The sequence below is a fragment of the Danio rerio genome, chromosome 7, assembly GCF_049306965.1.
Source record: "Danio rerio strain Tuebingen ecotype United States chromosome 7, GRCz12tu, whole genome shotgun sequence".
NCBI lineage: Eukaryota > Metazoa > Chordata > Actinopteri > Cypriniformes > Danionidae > Danio > Danio rerio.
The window spans coordinates 21,859,205-21,875,971 of NC_133182.1; the positions used below are offsets into that span (position 1 = coordinate 21,859,205).

Consider the following 16,767-nt stretch of genomic DNA (forward strand, 5'->3'; position numbering starts at 1 on the left):
TCATATCAGCTGTGTTTCATTTTAGAGTATGCATCCTACGAAGGATACAGACTTCAAAAATGAGTCTTTTGAAGTCTGCACATGCTGAACTGAGCATTTTGAAATGAGACTATCTAGCCTACAGAGGACAGATCTCATCACCTACACTGTAATACCCAACAGTAAGCTTTATTCAATTCAGCTTTATTTGTATAGCACTTTTACAATGTAGATTGTGTCAAAGCAGCTTTACATAAATAGTCATGGTAACGGGAACAGTGTAGTTCAGTTTTTAGTGTTTAAGTTCAGTTCAGTTTATCAACTGAAACTGAGTGTAGTTAACTCAAAACTTACAGAAAGTTAATTCTACTCATTTGAAAAGAGTTTTGAACTCAGTGTTGAAGGTAATGAGTGAACTAAATACCTCATTACTTCAAATTAAACTGAGTAATTTCACAGTACTCATATAGATTAGTTTTTTTTTTACTCAAATGGTTTGTTGCAATCGGTTTCCTCAAATGGTTTGAGTTGACTTAAAGTTTTGAATTTTTGTAGAATTTTATAGTTTTATAGGTTTTGCAGTACTCAGGTGGTTTGAGTTCTCTTCATTTATTGGATTTTACTGTGCTCAAATTGCTTAGTTTACTCAAATGGATTAAGTTCACAGTACTCATTAGGATTAGTTTTTGAACTTAAATGGTTTGTTGAATCGGTTTCCTCAAATGGTTTGAGGTTCACCTTAACTTTATAGGTTCACCATAACTTTTTAGGTTTTATAGTGTAGCCACCATAATATACCACATCTAAACATGTACACATTAAAATGTAAACTGTCTATAAAACAACTTTTTATCAAGACATGTTATACTCTTTGCTGTAGGTGCAGTAAGTGATGGTCTTTAGAAATATTTTTGTTGTGCCGGTTGAAAGTCTTCACATTCCGATAGTAATGATTGATGTAAATTAACTAAATGTATTCATATGTATTTTTATATTCTGGGTAAGGCATAAAACTAAGAAATGTTCATCCAATTAAAAATTGTTGGGCTGATAATTCCCATAATTGTAATAAGTATTAGTAATTCTGATTAAAATAGTTTTAAAACAGAACATTACCTGTCTAAATTACATACTTCAGCCATGGTGTCACGCTGGTGGAAGCATGACACATGGCTGAAGTATGTAATTTAGACAGGTAATGTTCTGTTTTAAAACTATTTTAACCACGCAAAGCTGATGTAGATTTTGTTGTTTTACAAATGGGTTATATGCATGGAAGTGTTGTTCAGCCACTGAACTCGTCCGGCGAAAGATTGATGTGACTATTTTCAGTTTCATAACAAAAGTTTAACAAAACAACATTAGTAAACATAAGCAAAGAACACTATTCCGCCTATCTTTATTGAGCTCAAGTTGGTTTTATAGTCACATTGGTTCCTTTTTGAACAATGACAGCCTGTGACGCGCTTCCTATCTTGTTTACCATGCTACTCTGAATATTTAGTCTGAAACAGCATGTAAGTATGGCTTAGCAATAAGTGTAACTCCTGCACACCACCGGTCAACCACTAAGCATACAGTAGTCTCTTTAGGACAAGCCTGTGAGAGACTTAGACCAGCAATTCTTTGCAAGCATGAACTAATGCACATTACAACAAGTTTTGCTTGCTACACAACTGAAAACGTGCTAGATATCATACAATAAAGTTTTCTAACTGGCGAATGACATAATCTAGTTGGTATCTGTCATCTTTAATCTACCTGTTCGCGTGTCTTCCGGTGGCTTTGCACAACAAGAGAGGGATTGTATTTGAAAGATATTATGCTAACCAAATCACTACTTTAATATGCGTTTAGATATCCAAGTAAAATAAAATCTAATTCATACATTTAATCCAGAGATTTCTTTTAAAAAGTCCTGCTATTATCAGTTCGCAATGAATCTTGGGATGTTTTAGGGTGTGAAGGATCCACCAGTTGTATCCTTTATTACCTGGGAAACGAGGGATGCATTTGGAGGCTGCATTTAAAGGAGCCTTCAAACTTTTTAAAAATGAGACCGTCTTTAATGACGCAGCACTCTTCAAATGCATTCTTTGAAGGATGCAGCCTCTGAAATGAGACACCGCTACTGTTCTAATAGAAAGGCTGCCTTTCTAGACTTACTGATGAAATTATGAATCAGACTGCATGCAGCAGAAACAACTAAAATGTGTTTCATCGATTTTATTACAAAAGAAATGTAGTACAAAAGTAACTAGAAAGCATCAATAAGTCTTGAGTTTAACCAACAGTGTGTTCTCCCACTAGCCCAGTTCTTACATGTTTTTAGGCTTAGAAATGACTCCATCAGGGTAGCGTTTCTTAAAACGAGCAACAACTTCCGGATCTAAAAGGTGAATGCCGTCCAGCTGATTACCAAGAGTTATCCTGAAACACACAAAACAAGAAATATAACATACGACTGAATGAACAATTGGTAAATGAAGTGAATGTCTGACTCACCAGTTAGGTTGTACATTGTGTGGCCTGCCAAACAATTCAATCTTTCGTGTGCCTGGAGACAGGCGCTCAATCATTCCATAGATCTCATCTGGTTTATGGCTAGTGGAACGGACCTTGTGTGTGAACAGATAACAGATGTTATGGATCATTTACTGCCCTGATCATTATGAGTTTTAATGTCTTCATTATCACTTTTATTCAGTGATAATGGTTACCTCTGCCACTATAACATCACAGTCAAGGCCTCGATTAAATCCTTGTGGGTTTCCTTTCACTCCAACCTGATAGAACAAACAGAGATAAAGAGATAAAGAGAGAGACAGAGAGGATAAAAAAAACAAAGTATGCCTAATTTATCAATTAATTTATTAAGCAAGCCTTTTTAAGTATACTCTATTTAATAACTTGCTCAAACACAGGAGCTTGAAAATTCACAAAAATGTGAACTTTTCTGCACTTGTTGATAACACTTTCAATTTTATCATTTTATCAAGTTAATATATTTTACAGCTAAAAGTTTATTGTCTTTCAATTGAATATCCTAGTACACATCTAACCAGAGTATACTTTGGGCCTAATTCTTAATGGATATTTCATTCAGTCATTGTCATAACACAAATAATTCCAAAACTAATTATTCCAGAAATTAATTGTCAGCCTGAATACTACAAAATTTGACAATGGACTTTATTCTTATACACTACTTTTCAAATGTTGCACTCAGGGTCCATTCTGTTAATCCAAAAATGCTAGTATAAAATTTAACAATGTCATGGAAAGCCCTCAGTTTCAAAGTATGCTCTGCTTTTGAATCTCACATTCATCAACAATTCCACAAATGTTTTCTCAAAAATAAGAAGCATTTTTTAAACATGGGAGTAAATGTTTCTTGTGCAAAGTACTACATTTGTAATTTTGAAATAAATGCAACCTTGATGAGCATAAGACGTCTTTCAATATATTAAATGTACTGATTAGCCTAAATGCTATCCGTTAGCATAATATCTTTGAAACACAGTTCCTCCCCTGCCATCCAAAGCCACAACTCCTAAAATCAGGAATGGGCTTAGTAGACAATCCACTAGATCATGTCATTCGCCAGTTAGAAAACTTTATAGTACTTTATAGTATCGCATCAATCTTTTGTTGGGAGATTTCAATGGGTGAACAACACTACACTTCAGCTTTGCGCAACTAAAATACCTTTAAAACAGAACATTATCTGTCTAAAAGAAATACTTCAGCCATGGTATCATCCTTCCTTCAGCATGCAAAAGTAACACACACATGCACATGGGAATGGCGGATCTACGTGAACAGATGCGCAGATGTACAAATCTACACTTGTTGCCAGATTGAGCTACTTATCAGAATTATGGGAATTGTCGGCCCAACAAAGTTTAATTAGATGAATACTTTTAGTCTTGTGCTTTACCCACAATACAAAAATACATATAAATATATTTACATCATTTACTTTAATCAGTACTATTTGAATGTAAAGAGACTGTCAACCAGCACAACAAAAAAAGTTTCTAAAGACCATCACCTACTGCACCTCTAAATTTGTTGGACCACAAATATGCAAATCCTCACACATACCAAGCAATGCTCTTTGCCATGATTCAGCCAATGTCCAGTCCTTCCAGTACGAATGATTCTCTGGAGCTGGTTGGTTTTCACCCAGATAATTTCATCTACACGATCATAGCTGATTGAATGACAAAAAAGGTGATTATATATTTATAAATGTACTTTATTTATATTTAAAGAGACCATAATCACTTTATTTGTAAAAAAAATAAAATAAAATAAATCACCTACCCCCATAAGCTTAAACACTCTCTGCCTAGCTCCATAGCCCTGCAAAGACAAAAGTTGAGCTGCATTGTATTACTCAAACCTCAATTTCACTCAAAGAAAACAGTGAAATATAATGGAAAATATATGGCAACAATTTTGAAATTGTAAAGGTTTTTGAAAGCAGTTTTATTCAAATTGACTATCCTTTCATTATGTTGGTGGCTGTTTTTGCCCCATTGATTTCCATTTTAACCACATTTTTTGATTGCAAAGCCTTGACACCATATATGAAATTTTGATTGTAGGTGGTTTTCCCTGTTTGAAAAGAGGTAATATTGGTAAATGTTACCGTCAATCATCATTTGGCAGCATTAACCCCTTTTGATAGTCCTGGTCAAAAAAAATTCTGGGTTTTATATGGAGTTCTATGGAGTATAATAGCAATTTATAGTGTGTGTGCAGTGCATAGACTTAATATGTTCTGAGAGCTGAGCTTATTTTGACTTTCTCAGACATATCACTATAAAGGCACTACAATCAAGAATACATGCTTATATGGTGTCATGGCTTTGCAAATCAATAAATGTAGTTATAATGGAAATCAATGGGGCAAAAGAGTCAATAACATTACAAAATGGTAGCAAATTCTCCAGAGTGTATTTCTAAATTTTTGAATATTTCACAGTATTTGCCCAAAATGTGTGTCAAAATAAGATTAGTCACCAAAAGTCTTTCCACTTGTTGAGCCAAACTAAATCTCAAAATCATTCCTGAGTGGATGAAAACATCCCCAAGTGCACAAAAGGGTTCAATCTAAAATATCAAAACAACATCTAAGATATAATCTTAATTTTCATTATAGTTTTATTTAGTCACATTTATCCTTGGTGTACAAGTGATGCAAATCGATCTGCCTATTACACAGAGTTCCCAGGCATTTTTTTGTGTTGAGAGCCCCTACCTTCCTGTCACCCAGAGGAAGAGGAAACCGTCGTCCTGCAGAATAGGAATGTTGAGCTTCCTCATCTCGTCATCTGTGAGTGTTCCGTAGGGAAGCTCCATGTGAATATCCCACGGCGGGTCAGCCATCACCACTGCAAACTTCCCCAGGATGGACACATCCAGATAACGAATGTCACAGCAAATCCACTGAGATGAGGACAGAGGGAACATATCTGTCACACGTCTTTAAATCAAAATGTCAACTATATATCAAAATGTCAACTATAGATTTAAAAGGGTAGTGGACTCAAATAGAAAATGTGTGGTCACTCAGGCTAAAATACTTTTTGTGTGTGTAGATCATTAAGGTAATGTTTATATTCATTAATTACATGTCTGACCAAATCTAGACCATTTGGAATTGCGAATTAAATGGACAGTGAGGATTACCACACTTTCATGAACAGCAGTTTCAATGACTCTTTAAAGCCCCATTCATTTTAAATCAAACACCTTTCTAATTCTTACCACAGAATACGTAGCACCATGAAAGTCCTTACTGTACATAACCTTTCACTTACACTTAATAGTCAAAGTAATTTTCAAAAACTGACCATTTTAAACAGTCATGGTAAAATAACTTGTTATTTTACATGTGAAAATTTGTTGAATTCAATACTGGTAATATTCAAATGCAGACAACTCTGCATTATTTGTCAGTGTTATTGTGCAAGATTTAAATATAAGATTTTTCATTTAAGAATTTCCAGGTTTTTTGTTCGGTTTTTAACGATTGAGTACAAATCTTGAAATAAAACCATAAACAAATTGTATTTCCCATTGAATTCAAGCAGTTTTATGGACCTATGTGTGCTTTTGTGTACTTTCCAGGCCTTGAATCCTTATGTCTGAAATTCATGTACTTTCAAAAAGCTTGAAAAGATCTGGATAGTTTACCCAGAAATCAACATTCGGTCATCCATTACTCGTTTCAAACCTTTGAGTTTCTTTCAGCTGTTGAACACAAAAGTATTTTGAAAAATGTTGAAAACCTGTAACCATTGACTTTCTATAGTGTTTGTTTTTTAAACAATATAGGTCATTGGCTACAGGTTTTCAGTTTTCTTTAAAATAATTTCTTTAGTGTTCAGCAGAAGAAAGAAACTCTTAAGGATGAGTAAATATTGAATAATTAAAATTTTTGGATAAACTATCACTTTAAAGGTTATAATGATGATGATGTTAATAATGGTCAGTTTCTTGCACAACCCGGTTGTTTCACTTTAGCAGACAACCAAGAGCCACAGGTATTAATTTGTCTTAAATAATAGTAATTAAGTAATTAGTTTTGTCTGTATATGCATTTTTTAAACTCACAATGTGTCAGTAGTTGCTGACGTTTGTTTAGGATTGGATTTTATGAATTACCATTACTGCATCTTTGGAGGACTGAGGTTGAGTAAATTAACAGCAAATTTAATATTTAGGTGAACTATCAGTACCAAAAATGATCCTTTCAATTTCTGGTTAAACACAAAAACATACAAAGCAAATGTGCAATAGAAAACACCGTCAACGCAATTACAGATCAGAAATATATCAACAGTCTAAAGCTGCGGTCACACTGGGCTTTTCCTCCAATAGACTTCCACTCATTGCGAATGCGTCAGACCGGAAACGCAGGGTCATGCGTTAAGTTTCGCAGGTTGCTGCGGTGCAAAGTTCAAGCTTGGTGAACTCTGACCTGCGAAATAGCATCACTTGAGTGCGTGAGACCAATCGAGGATCAAAACATGATCATGTCGCGACCTCTCTGGACAGAAATGTAAAAAATGGAGCAATTACTCGCTTTTTAAATGTCTAATACTCTTGTTTAATCCCACCCCTTTTCGTAACGCTGTACGACTGAATTTCGCACACACAAACTCTAGTGTGACCGCAGCTTAAGCCTCATTTTACATTTAAATTTAGCAGATGCTTTTGTCCCAAGCGACTTTCAATTAAGGAGGCATTCAACGATTCAACAAGAAGAGCCAATACACACAAGAAGTGCTAACTATACAAAGGAATTGATTGTGCTCAGAGCATTAGGTTATAGAGTGTAGAGAGAAGAGTGTTTCTAGTAATTTTATATTTCTAAATCACAAGATTCAAATCCATTTTATTATAGGTTAATGGATTATATAGAACTTGTGAATCCTTGTTATACTTTACCTGGGAAGGAAACAGCTTGCCCACATTGCTGTCTCCCACAGTAGAGTGCAGCCCAAGCTCAGCTGCCCCTGCCTGTGGCCCCAGTGCATCTCCCTCTGCTTCAGGAGGACTGTCAATCTCATAGTGCACATATTTACAGGTGTCCATGTGGAAGCAAGTGTTTAGAAAGGAGCAGTCGCCAAGGCTCTCATCTGTGTGTTTGTTGATGATTCGCCTAGAAAAGTCACGATGTAATGCAATTCAACAAATCATCAGTTAAACATTTATAATAAAATGAAAATGATTATAAAAATGTGTTCAGGAAATATTATTGTATTAAATAATATACTAAAATAAATACAATTAAATACTTATTATTATTATTATTATTACTGGTGTAGTAATTTAATTGCATATATAAAATTATATTTACATATATTTACAAGTGCATTATAAAATAAGAATTTAATAAATTCTCTGCTTGTATTGCATATATATATAATGAAAACATTCCGTAAAACTGCTTAAGATGCAATGAGATTAAAGGTACACTATATCACTGCAAATGGGAGTGTGGAATTTTATTTACAAATTTTTCAAAGAAGTGAAAGAGATAATAGAGAAGATACTGTGTGTTAATACTGCACTGTCACCTCTGATATATTTTCAGATAATCAAGATTTAAAGCACTGAATGTACATTTATAAATACAGGTTGATTCAAAAAGAATACCACAACTTTGAAACTCTGTATTTAATCAAAGAAACATGATGGAACCTTGGGTAATTAATCAATGTGAAAAGTACTTAAAGGTTTTTCAAAACTCCAGAGCTTCCTGAAATCGATGACAGAAAGAGCTTAGCTCTCCTTTTCTTTTTTGCAGAGTTCTCGATTTTCAAAATTGTGGTATTTTTTTTGAATCCCCCTGTGTATCTATTCTTCAAGCTAAAAGGATCACTTTTTTAACCCTTTAACTGCCCCACCAAAAAAAATGTTTGCATTGCATTTCTTAACTCCCAATGTCGCTAGTTAACACACTCAATGCATTTTTATACACATCCCATAATTTCTAAAACATCAGCCTCTACCAAATGGTTTATTTGTTGGTTTATGGTAAAAGCACCGGGCTTAATACATAAATTATGAAAAATCTGAAAATATGAAGACAAGACCAATTTATTAAAAAAGGTTTAAAAATAAAACATATTCGAATAATAAATCACCTTTTTTTTAAAGTATGCCACAAAATAATTCAGATTCTCATTTAACATGCTATCTTTTTTGTTTTTTTAAGTGTAGTGTAGTAGTGCCAGGGGGTGTTTGTTTAATTTCTTTTGTAAACTAACAATGCTGTGTGTAAGCCATTATTTAAAATAGTCATTCTTTAAAAGACTTTAACAGTCATTATTTAAAACAGTAAAAAATGGTTTGGTAGATAACCATTTGGTAGAGGAGCAGTCAAAGTGTTAAACTGAGAAAATGTATGTACACCAAATATAGGATGTTGGCTGAAAGACATTGTTACAAATATGACAATGAGAAAAAAGATAACCTGTATATTAATAGATAAATACAATGTTTTGAGGGAGTTTGGAGACCTTTCAAGTTTTTACTAAAATGTAGTGGAGTTAGAAATGTGTTGATTGAAGTATAAGAAGAGAGGTCATAAACATCGATGTAAAATACAGAGACGTTTTTTTTTTTATTATCAGAGTGTAAAGTTAAAATGCAAAAACGATATTAGAAAAGATTATTATAATTTTTTTTATTTCATCTTGATTTAATAATGGTAACTGTACTTTAGATATGGTAAAGCCAAAGGGTCGCACTTTTAACTCTTTATTATTATGTATATTAACATTATTTATTAATAAATTAAAACAATTAATAATCTTAAATAAAATACAAAACTTTCAATGCAGTCAGGGACAAGTGCACAAATACACGTCTAATATAATTCCTTATTTTTAGCAAAGCAAATTCATGAATATTTAGATTTTGGTGTAAAAACTATTAACAAACAGACAAACAAACACTAAATAAATAAAACAATATAAACCATTGTAATAAGCATTTACCATATGTTTTGAAAAATTAATCACTAAAAATAAACTATTATGAAAGCTATAAAATATTGTGAAGTCGGTACTGTGGATAAACAGAATTGAAAAATTAGTGTACTGTCAAATCTTTCACTATTTAATATAAATTTAAGTCCTAAATGTATTGTTGTAATTATTATTATATTTATATATTTAAATTTTGAATGGTTATCATTTATATTCATCATTATTCTTATTCTTCTTTAATGTGAACTGACCTGAAGTGCAGCTTGGTGCAGGGCTGAGGAGTGTCCCCCGACTGCACACACTCTTCTTTGGTTCCATAATCACAGAACTCCTGAACTTGAGCTCTGCCTCGTGAGCGAAACTTCTCCACAATCGACTGTTCTTTTGCTGAACTGGTATTCAGCAGCTCTAGGATCTCTTGGCTCACCTGACACACAAGCACACATAAATACACCGCAAACATTTAAATCACAGTGGCTTTAGCATGCTGTTTTGCTTCATTATTATACCTTTTTGCTTTGCTGTTCCTTAGTGGATTGCTGGCTCAGTAGACTTTCAATCTCCATATCCAGGTGAGATGCTTGCACCTTATTGCTCCGCCCCTTTTTATCAGCTCCACCCCCTCCTCCCCCAGAGGATGCAGTGAGTTGCGAGATTGAGGCAGTAGCCAATGAGACTGAGGATTTCCTTGGAGGAGAAGGCGGTGCTTGAATCGAAGGGGAGGAGCCCAGGGCTCTTTTTTGATGAGTGATGTCGTCTGCTTTCCTTTTAACGGCAGTTCTCTGTGACTGGCCTGCGCTGCCAATCATAGCCCATAGTTTGGTATGGTCGACTGACGTGACGAGGGTGGAGGACGAAGAGGAGGTGATGGATGGCTGCCGAACTTCAATAAGCTCTTGAGCAGAAAATTTAAGAAGGAGACTTTGAATGCAGGAATGGGAAACTGGAGACTCAGACTGTGAATGAAAATTGAAGAGAAATCACAAACATATTTGAGTCTCTCAATTTATTTAATAGAAACCACTTTTTTAAAAAATAGATTCATTTATCAGCTCCCCTAGAGTTAAACAGTTGAGTTTTAAGAATCAATTCAGTCATTCTCTGGGTCTGGCTGCTTTTAGCTTAGCTTAGCATAAATCATTGAATTAAATTAGACCCTTAGCGTCTTGTTTGAAACTTAAATATATAAATAAATGTCAATAACTTCGATAATATTAAAGCTTTACTTCTCTAGTAACACCAAGACGTGGATATGGCTCTGAACTATACTCTCATTCGGCCATAATAATCAAAAGAATTTTACTGTCGTACCATGGACGCAGCAGGCGCAATGACATTACACAGCACTATTGATAAAAGTAACAGTAAAGTTTGTTAATTGTTATGCCAGAATGCTATTTATTAGACTAATAAGCCTAAAAAATAGCAACTTTTCATTTTCTGTCAGTCTTGTTACACAATGTAACTACAGAAGAGTCAAGCTTTAAATAGGAAAATAATCAAAATACTTTTTTTGAGCAAGATGCTAATAGTCTAATCTGATTCAATTATCTATGCTAAGCTAAGCTAAGCTAAAAGTGCTCCACATAGATATCTATGATTAAAATCGTAACAGTTTAACTCTTGGGGTCTTGTTAAATGAGTCTATTAAAAAAAAAAAAAAAAGAGTAGTATTCCTTTAACACTTTTTGACAATCTAACAGTTATTCTAAAAAAGGGTGGAATAATATTATTAATAATAATAATAATAATAATAATAATAATAATAAAAAGATATGGGTTCAGATTCATAGCTGTTAGTGCACACAGCTCTTACTGTATTTAGCTGGTTGGTGATCGTTAGGGAATCAGTTGGCAGGGAAAGGCTCAGTTCAGAGAGGTATCCCAGCAGCCTCTTCTCTAGCTCTGGGTCTGGAGGATGCTCAACTTCTACTTGTGGAGGACTCTGAATTGCTGGTCCCGGGCTGTCACTTCTTGCAGATCCACTCTCAACACTTCCAACCTCTGTTAAAATAAGAACTGTTAGGAAATTCTCATACAGCAGGTGGCATCATAGACTCACTATTTCGACACCGCTGAACTTTCTTTTAGCATACATTCAAATGTTTTTACCATTTTGATAGTACACTTCTGATAGTATTAGATATTTCCACGTTTAGCATTTGAATTCAAGTAAATAAATCTGATTATATCAGAAACGTGGTTTACAAAGGTAGTTTAATGTTTAGCAAATAAAACAAGAAAAGAAAGAAAACACACAATAACATGCAAAACAGTAAATTATTCATTCATTCATTTTCTTTTCGGATTAGTCCCTTTATTAATTTGGGGTCGCCACAGCGGAATGAAGCGGGATGTCCTTCTAGCTGCAACACAACACTGGGAAAATAGTAAGTTATATAATTTTACATTGAAAATGATACATTAATTATACATTATACATTAAAAATAACAGTTACGCTAATATTTCTCACAGAGGACTGATATCGAACATCTTTAGGTCTAGGATTTGTCAACAACATATTGTTATGTATGTTCTCCAGCTGACAAATAAATTCATACATCACATTTGTCATTAAAGCAGGGAATGGTTGTACTCTTGCCTAACAGAATAATAAAAAAATGAAGCACAATCCTCATAGTCATTTTACACAACCTGCAGCTTAAGGAGACTCTTTCAGCTAAACGTAAAACCACAAAAGAGCTGTATAAAAACAATTACAATTTGCTCTAAAGGGACTTATCTTAACCTGTTATTAATACATAACGTTCTCTCACCTACATATTTGCTTGAGCATACAACTCACGACGTTGCCTGTACATATCATCATTATCTCTTATTTTATTGTTAACGATAAAGATATGCCCTGGATGTTTTACAATTTTTAATACATTTAAAAAGTGATATGATAATAAAAATCATAAAACTGTCTTCTTTGTTTTTACATATCACACAAACAGTTAAAAATACACATTTTATTTTTCAGATATCAGATAATGTAAAATTACTCAACACACCAGTGCCCAGTTGAGTTGGGTCTTTTCTTCTCCTCTGCAGCCTCTCTCGTAGTGAATCCAGCTGCTTTTTGTGCGCCTGGATGTGACTCCATGTGTCCGACATGGCTTAAATTAAACGAGCTAAACAGCAAATAAACAAACAGTACTGATTAAACAGGGGTTTTATGAAGTTTAGATTACATCTAGCAAACTAACGCTGAGTGACTGTACCACCATACACACCGTGCCGCTAAACTGTTTCTATTTTCAAAATAAGAGACACTAACTATATTTACTGATTAGCAACGATCTCGTTCATACAGGTACTTTTATATTTTTACGTATTTTAACTCATATATATTTTTAATTAGGATTCAATTATAACTATTTGATATACGAAATAAAAATAGATATTTCCCCACCAAGAAAAGAACAGTATGTATTTTGTAATCACATAGTGTATTACTTCCAGTGTACGCAAGACGTCTTCCGGAATGAGAGATAAGACAGATCTGTAAATAAGCAGATTCTTTATCTACCAGGAATTAAGCGCGGATCTGAAACAAGCTCTTCTAATTCAAGGTACTACTCTTACTCAAAATCCCAAATTATACATCAAACATTATATATTAAAATCTATATCCACTAACTTAAGTGGCAATGAATTGGAAATGTTTGTGTAAATGAGAACCTGCTTCGTAAACAAAATGTTTCTCGAATGTGATGTGGATGTAATATCTTATTTAATATACAGCGTTATACCCTGAAATATAATGCACGCCCAGTGTATATAGCCATTCACGAATGGATGATTCATATGAGTCGGTTCATTGTGGGGAATCGTTTAAATACATGTCGTTAAAATATAATTCACACATCATTTATATGTAAAATTGTTACGAGTCTTATCTTTAAAACGCGAATTAATGTTCTGTTTGTGCAGCACCTTTCAGGTGATTCGACATGGCTGAGCCACGAAGCCCGGTGTCCGCTTCTGTGCCCCACAATCCAATAGTCCTGGCTGCCCCCGAGGGCTCGACCCTTGAGATGGACCCAATAGAGTTCACCCTCCGCAAGCGACTGCCTCGCAAACTGCCCAAACGGAGGAACGACGTCTATGTCAACATGAAGACTGACTTCAAGGCTCAGCTAGCGAGGTGTCAGAAACTTCTGGACGCTCACAGGGAAATCTGCATCCACGGCCTGGGACTGGCCATCAACCGGGCTATAAACATCGCTCTGCAGCTCCAGACGTCCAGCCAGGGCGCCCTGCAACTCGCCGCAAACACCTCCACGGTGGAGCTCATCGACGACCTGGAGCCTGAAGATCCGGACGAGGCCGGAGAGCATCTGACCCGTACCCGGAATAACTCGGCCATCCATATCAAGGTGTTTTACCCCAATCCGTAGTTTCAGCTTCAGTGTCAATATAATGAATGAGGGCTTCATGAACAATTGTATGACGTTAGTGGCATGTAGAAGTTTTTTAAAGTGATGCATTATTTATGATTTTTTTCTGCTTCAAGACTTTTTTTTTAATTAATTGCTGTGTTATTGAATGTTTTATTTGAAAAACAAGAAAGAAATGTGCCATATGTATTTTTTTCTACTATGTATTTGTGTTCTTGTGTATAGTAAACTTAAATGGAAAGTAAACAGCTTAAATGCAAAGTAAACAGCCCCACCAACACTTTGTTGATTGTATCTTCCTGCATGTGTATGCATATTAAGACAACAATATATTTTAGATATTATTATTATTAATTTTATAAAAGGGATAGTTCACCCAAAACTGAAAATTCTCTCATAATTTTCTTCATCCCTTTACCTGTCAGAAACTTGTTTGAGTTTTTGTTTCTGTTGAACAAGAAATAAGAAGAAAATTTACAAAACTGTGACCATTGACTTCCATAGTGTTTGATTTCTACTTTGGAAGTCGATAGTTACAACATTATAACATTTTTCAAAATATCTTCTTTAATGTTCAACAGAAAGAGGAATCTCATAAAGGTATGAAACCAAGTGATTGTGAGTAAATTTTCACTTTTGGGTGAACTGTCCTATTAATAAGAATATAATGATGGCAAACCAGTATATAATAAAGGTAAAAAAAAAAAATAAATAAAAATAAAAATAAATAAATAAATATATATATATATATATATATATATATATATATATATATATATATATATATATATATACATACATACATACACACACACACACACACATTTAAACATTTTCATCAAATCTATCTTAGTTTTAATAGGAAAAATAAATGCATTTTAATAATTAATTAATAGCCTTGCCAGTACCATGTTAGGCTCCCTTTTGGCTTAAAAAAGGCATCGATTTCTCTTTGACCACATTGCATTTCTGTTTATGATGGATGCATTTAGCATATTACCAGGTATTATCCTTCTGGAAGTAGCCATTACAACACTGATTGACTGTGGTTACAGATAGATGAGTAGCAACAATACTCAGGTAGGCTGTGGCGTTTAAATGATAGTCAATTGTTACTAAAGCACCCAAGAAAATATTAGCCACACCATTTTACTGCACAAAACCCTGAACTACTGAATCGAGGCAGAATAGATCCACTTATCCGTAGATACGGATTGTAACAAGTGGTTATTTGAGTTGCTGTTTTCTATGAGCTCATACCAGTCTTGACATTTCCCTCTGTCTTTTGGCCTCAAACAAAGCATTTTTGCAAACACAACTGGTGTTTGCTGGGTGTTTTCTCTTTTTCGAAGCATTCTCTGCAGACCTAGTAATGGTTTTGTGTAAATCAGCAGCTACTGAAATTCTCAGACCAGACTGTCTTGAATCGGCAAAGTCTGATTTGAATTTTTTTGGATTACGTTTACATGCTTCAGTGCACTGAGCTGCTGTGATGTGACTGGCTGGTTTGATATTTGCGTTACGAAGAAGCAAGATGTACCTAATAAAGGGGCCACTAAAGGTATAAACGATAGAAAGTAAATAAAAGGCACATTGTTAAGATAAATATTTTAAAATAATAATAATAATTCATTCATTTTCCTTCGGCTTAGTCCCTTATTTATCAGGGGTCGCCACAGCGGAATGAACCACCAACGTTTCCAGCATAAGTTTTAGACTGGATGCACACACAGCCGCAACCCAGTACTGGGAAGCATCCGCACACACACACACACACACACACACACACACACACACACACACACACACACACACACACACACAAAAACAACCAATTTAGTTCATCAAATTCATTTTCCAGTTCCCATACTGCATGTCTATGGACTGTGGGGGAAACCGGAGCACTTGGAGGAAACCCCTTGTTAACATGGGGAGAACATGAAAACTCCACAGAGAAATACTAACTGTGGTGACAGAGCTAAACACTGAGCCATCCACAATAATAATAAATCTTAGAAATAATTGGAAAATGAGCTGTTTTGTTTTTCTCAAAATTTCTTTTCGCCTATAGATGGTCCTCTAAACTGAAATATTTGGCAATGGTTATTTACAATGGATGCTTTGTTGATGTTCAGAAGTAGACTAGTAATTCGAGTCTTGTTTAGCCATTCTTGATGGCCAGAACTACAAGCCAAGGTGAATAAAAAGACACAAAGATGTGTTCAAAAATATTTAGTGGTGTGACTAAACTCCATCAGAAGAAACAACATGACAAAAATCCATTACTTATTTTATAATCCAGTTATGGCTTAGGCATAATGTATGCCTATATTCCTCTCCATAATAGCTAAAAAAAAGTACTTGCTTTCATATCAAATACACTTTGGAATCACATGTATTTACAGTGTTTTGGTTCATTCTCACTAGAGATGCTTCATAAGACAAAAACTTCCACTCTTCTTGTTTTCACTATGTTTGTAGCTAAGAATAATACTGTGTATTTGAAAACCAAACAGCGTTGTGATGAAAGAACCACAAAAACAGCAAAATAACAGGAAAAAACATCTACAAACATACTTTGTTGCATTCAGACTGACTGATTGACAGATGTAAAAAAAACTGGCTATTTACGAAAGACTACAAACAAGTCCAGAAAAACAGCAACAAAATGTCAACCTTACGACCGTTTCCCAAAGGCAAGTATGCAGCGTCGTGCGTGAAGTGGAAGTAAGCCAGGATGTTCGTCATACGCTAATCAATATTTTTCCTGGCAGCGGTGTTATCTGTACAAGGCCACACTCATCGGCGTGTTTCGGACATGAGCCTCATCAGCTCGCACGAAAGTTTCCAATTCGCTCGACACTAGCAG

General features: G+C 34.6%; 2 protein-coding genes and 1 long non-coding RNA gene across 7 annotated transcripts; 2 read left to right on the forward strand and 1 right to left on the reverse strand.

The window, feature by feature from the left end:
• Positions 1-25: 25 nt before the first annotated feature.
• Positions 26-3,933, forward strand: LOC141375349 (uncharacterized). Its single transcript, XR_012383253.1, has 2 exons — positions 26-1,057; positions 1,175-3,933. It is a non-coding gene; the product is annotated as an uncharacterized lncRNA (long non-coding RNA).
• Positions 2,191-13,804, reverse strand: mettl3 (methyltransferase like 3). 5 transcript variants are annotated; one of them, XM_073905927.1, is made up of 12 exons: positions 13,435-13,804; positions 12,510-12,629; positions 11,308-11,495; positions 10,001-10,447; positions 9,743-9,918; positions 7,444-7,657; positions 5,249-5,436; positions 4,309-4,347; positions 4,087-4,195; positions 2,700-2,765; positions 2,485-2,597; positions 2,191-2,409 (listed from the first exon to the last, which is right to left on the reverse strand). In XM_073905927.1, exons 2-12 carry the CDS (start codon positions 12,610-12,612, stop codon positions 2,298-2,300), a joined length of 1,755 nt encoding a protein of 584 aa, XP_073762028.1. In that variant the 5' UTR covers positions 12,613-12,629; positions 13,435-13,804; the 3' UTR covers positions 2,191-2,297.
• Positions 12,997-14,164, forward strand: pop7 (POP7 homolog, ribonuclease P/MRP subunit). Its single transcript, NM_001006004.1, is given in 2 exon segments — positions 12,997-13,070; positions 13,432-14,164. A coding segment is annotated over 1 exon segment (447 nt). The 5' UTR covers positions 12,997-13,070; positions 13,432-13,451; the 3' UTR covers positions 13,899-14,164.
• Positions 14,165-16,767: the final 2,603 nt, after the last annotated feature.

What these genes read in the sequence shown, in the direction of transcription:
- mettl3 (XM_073905927.1), bottom strand. Translation starts at nt 12,612, where the DNA reads ATGTCGGACACATGGAGTCACATCCAGGCGCACAAAAAGCAGCTGGAT. An exon ending in CCCAACTCAACTGGGCACTG is followed by an intron (nt 11,496 to 12,509) that starts GTGTGTTGAGTA and finishes TTATTTTAACAG; the next exon opens with AGGTTGGAAGTGTTGAGAGT. An exon ending in GTGATGTTATAGTGGCAGAG is followed by an intron (nt 2,598 to 2,699) that starts GTAACCATTATC and finishes TTCACACACAAG; the next exon opens with GTCCGTTCCACTAGCCATAA.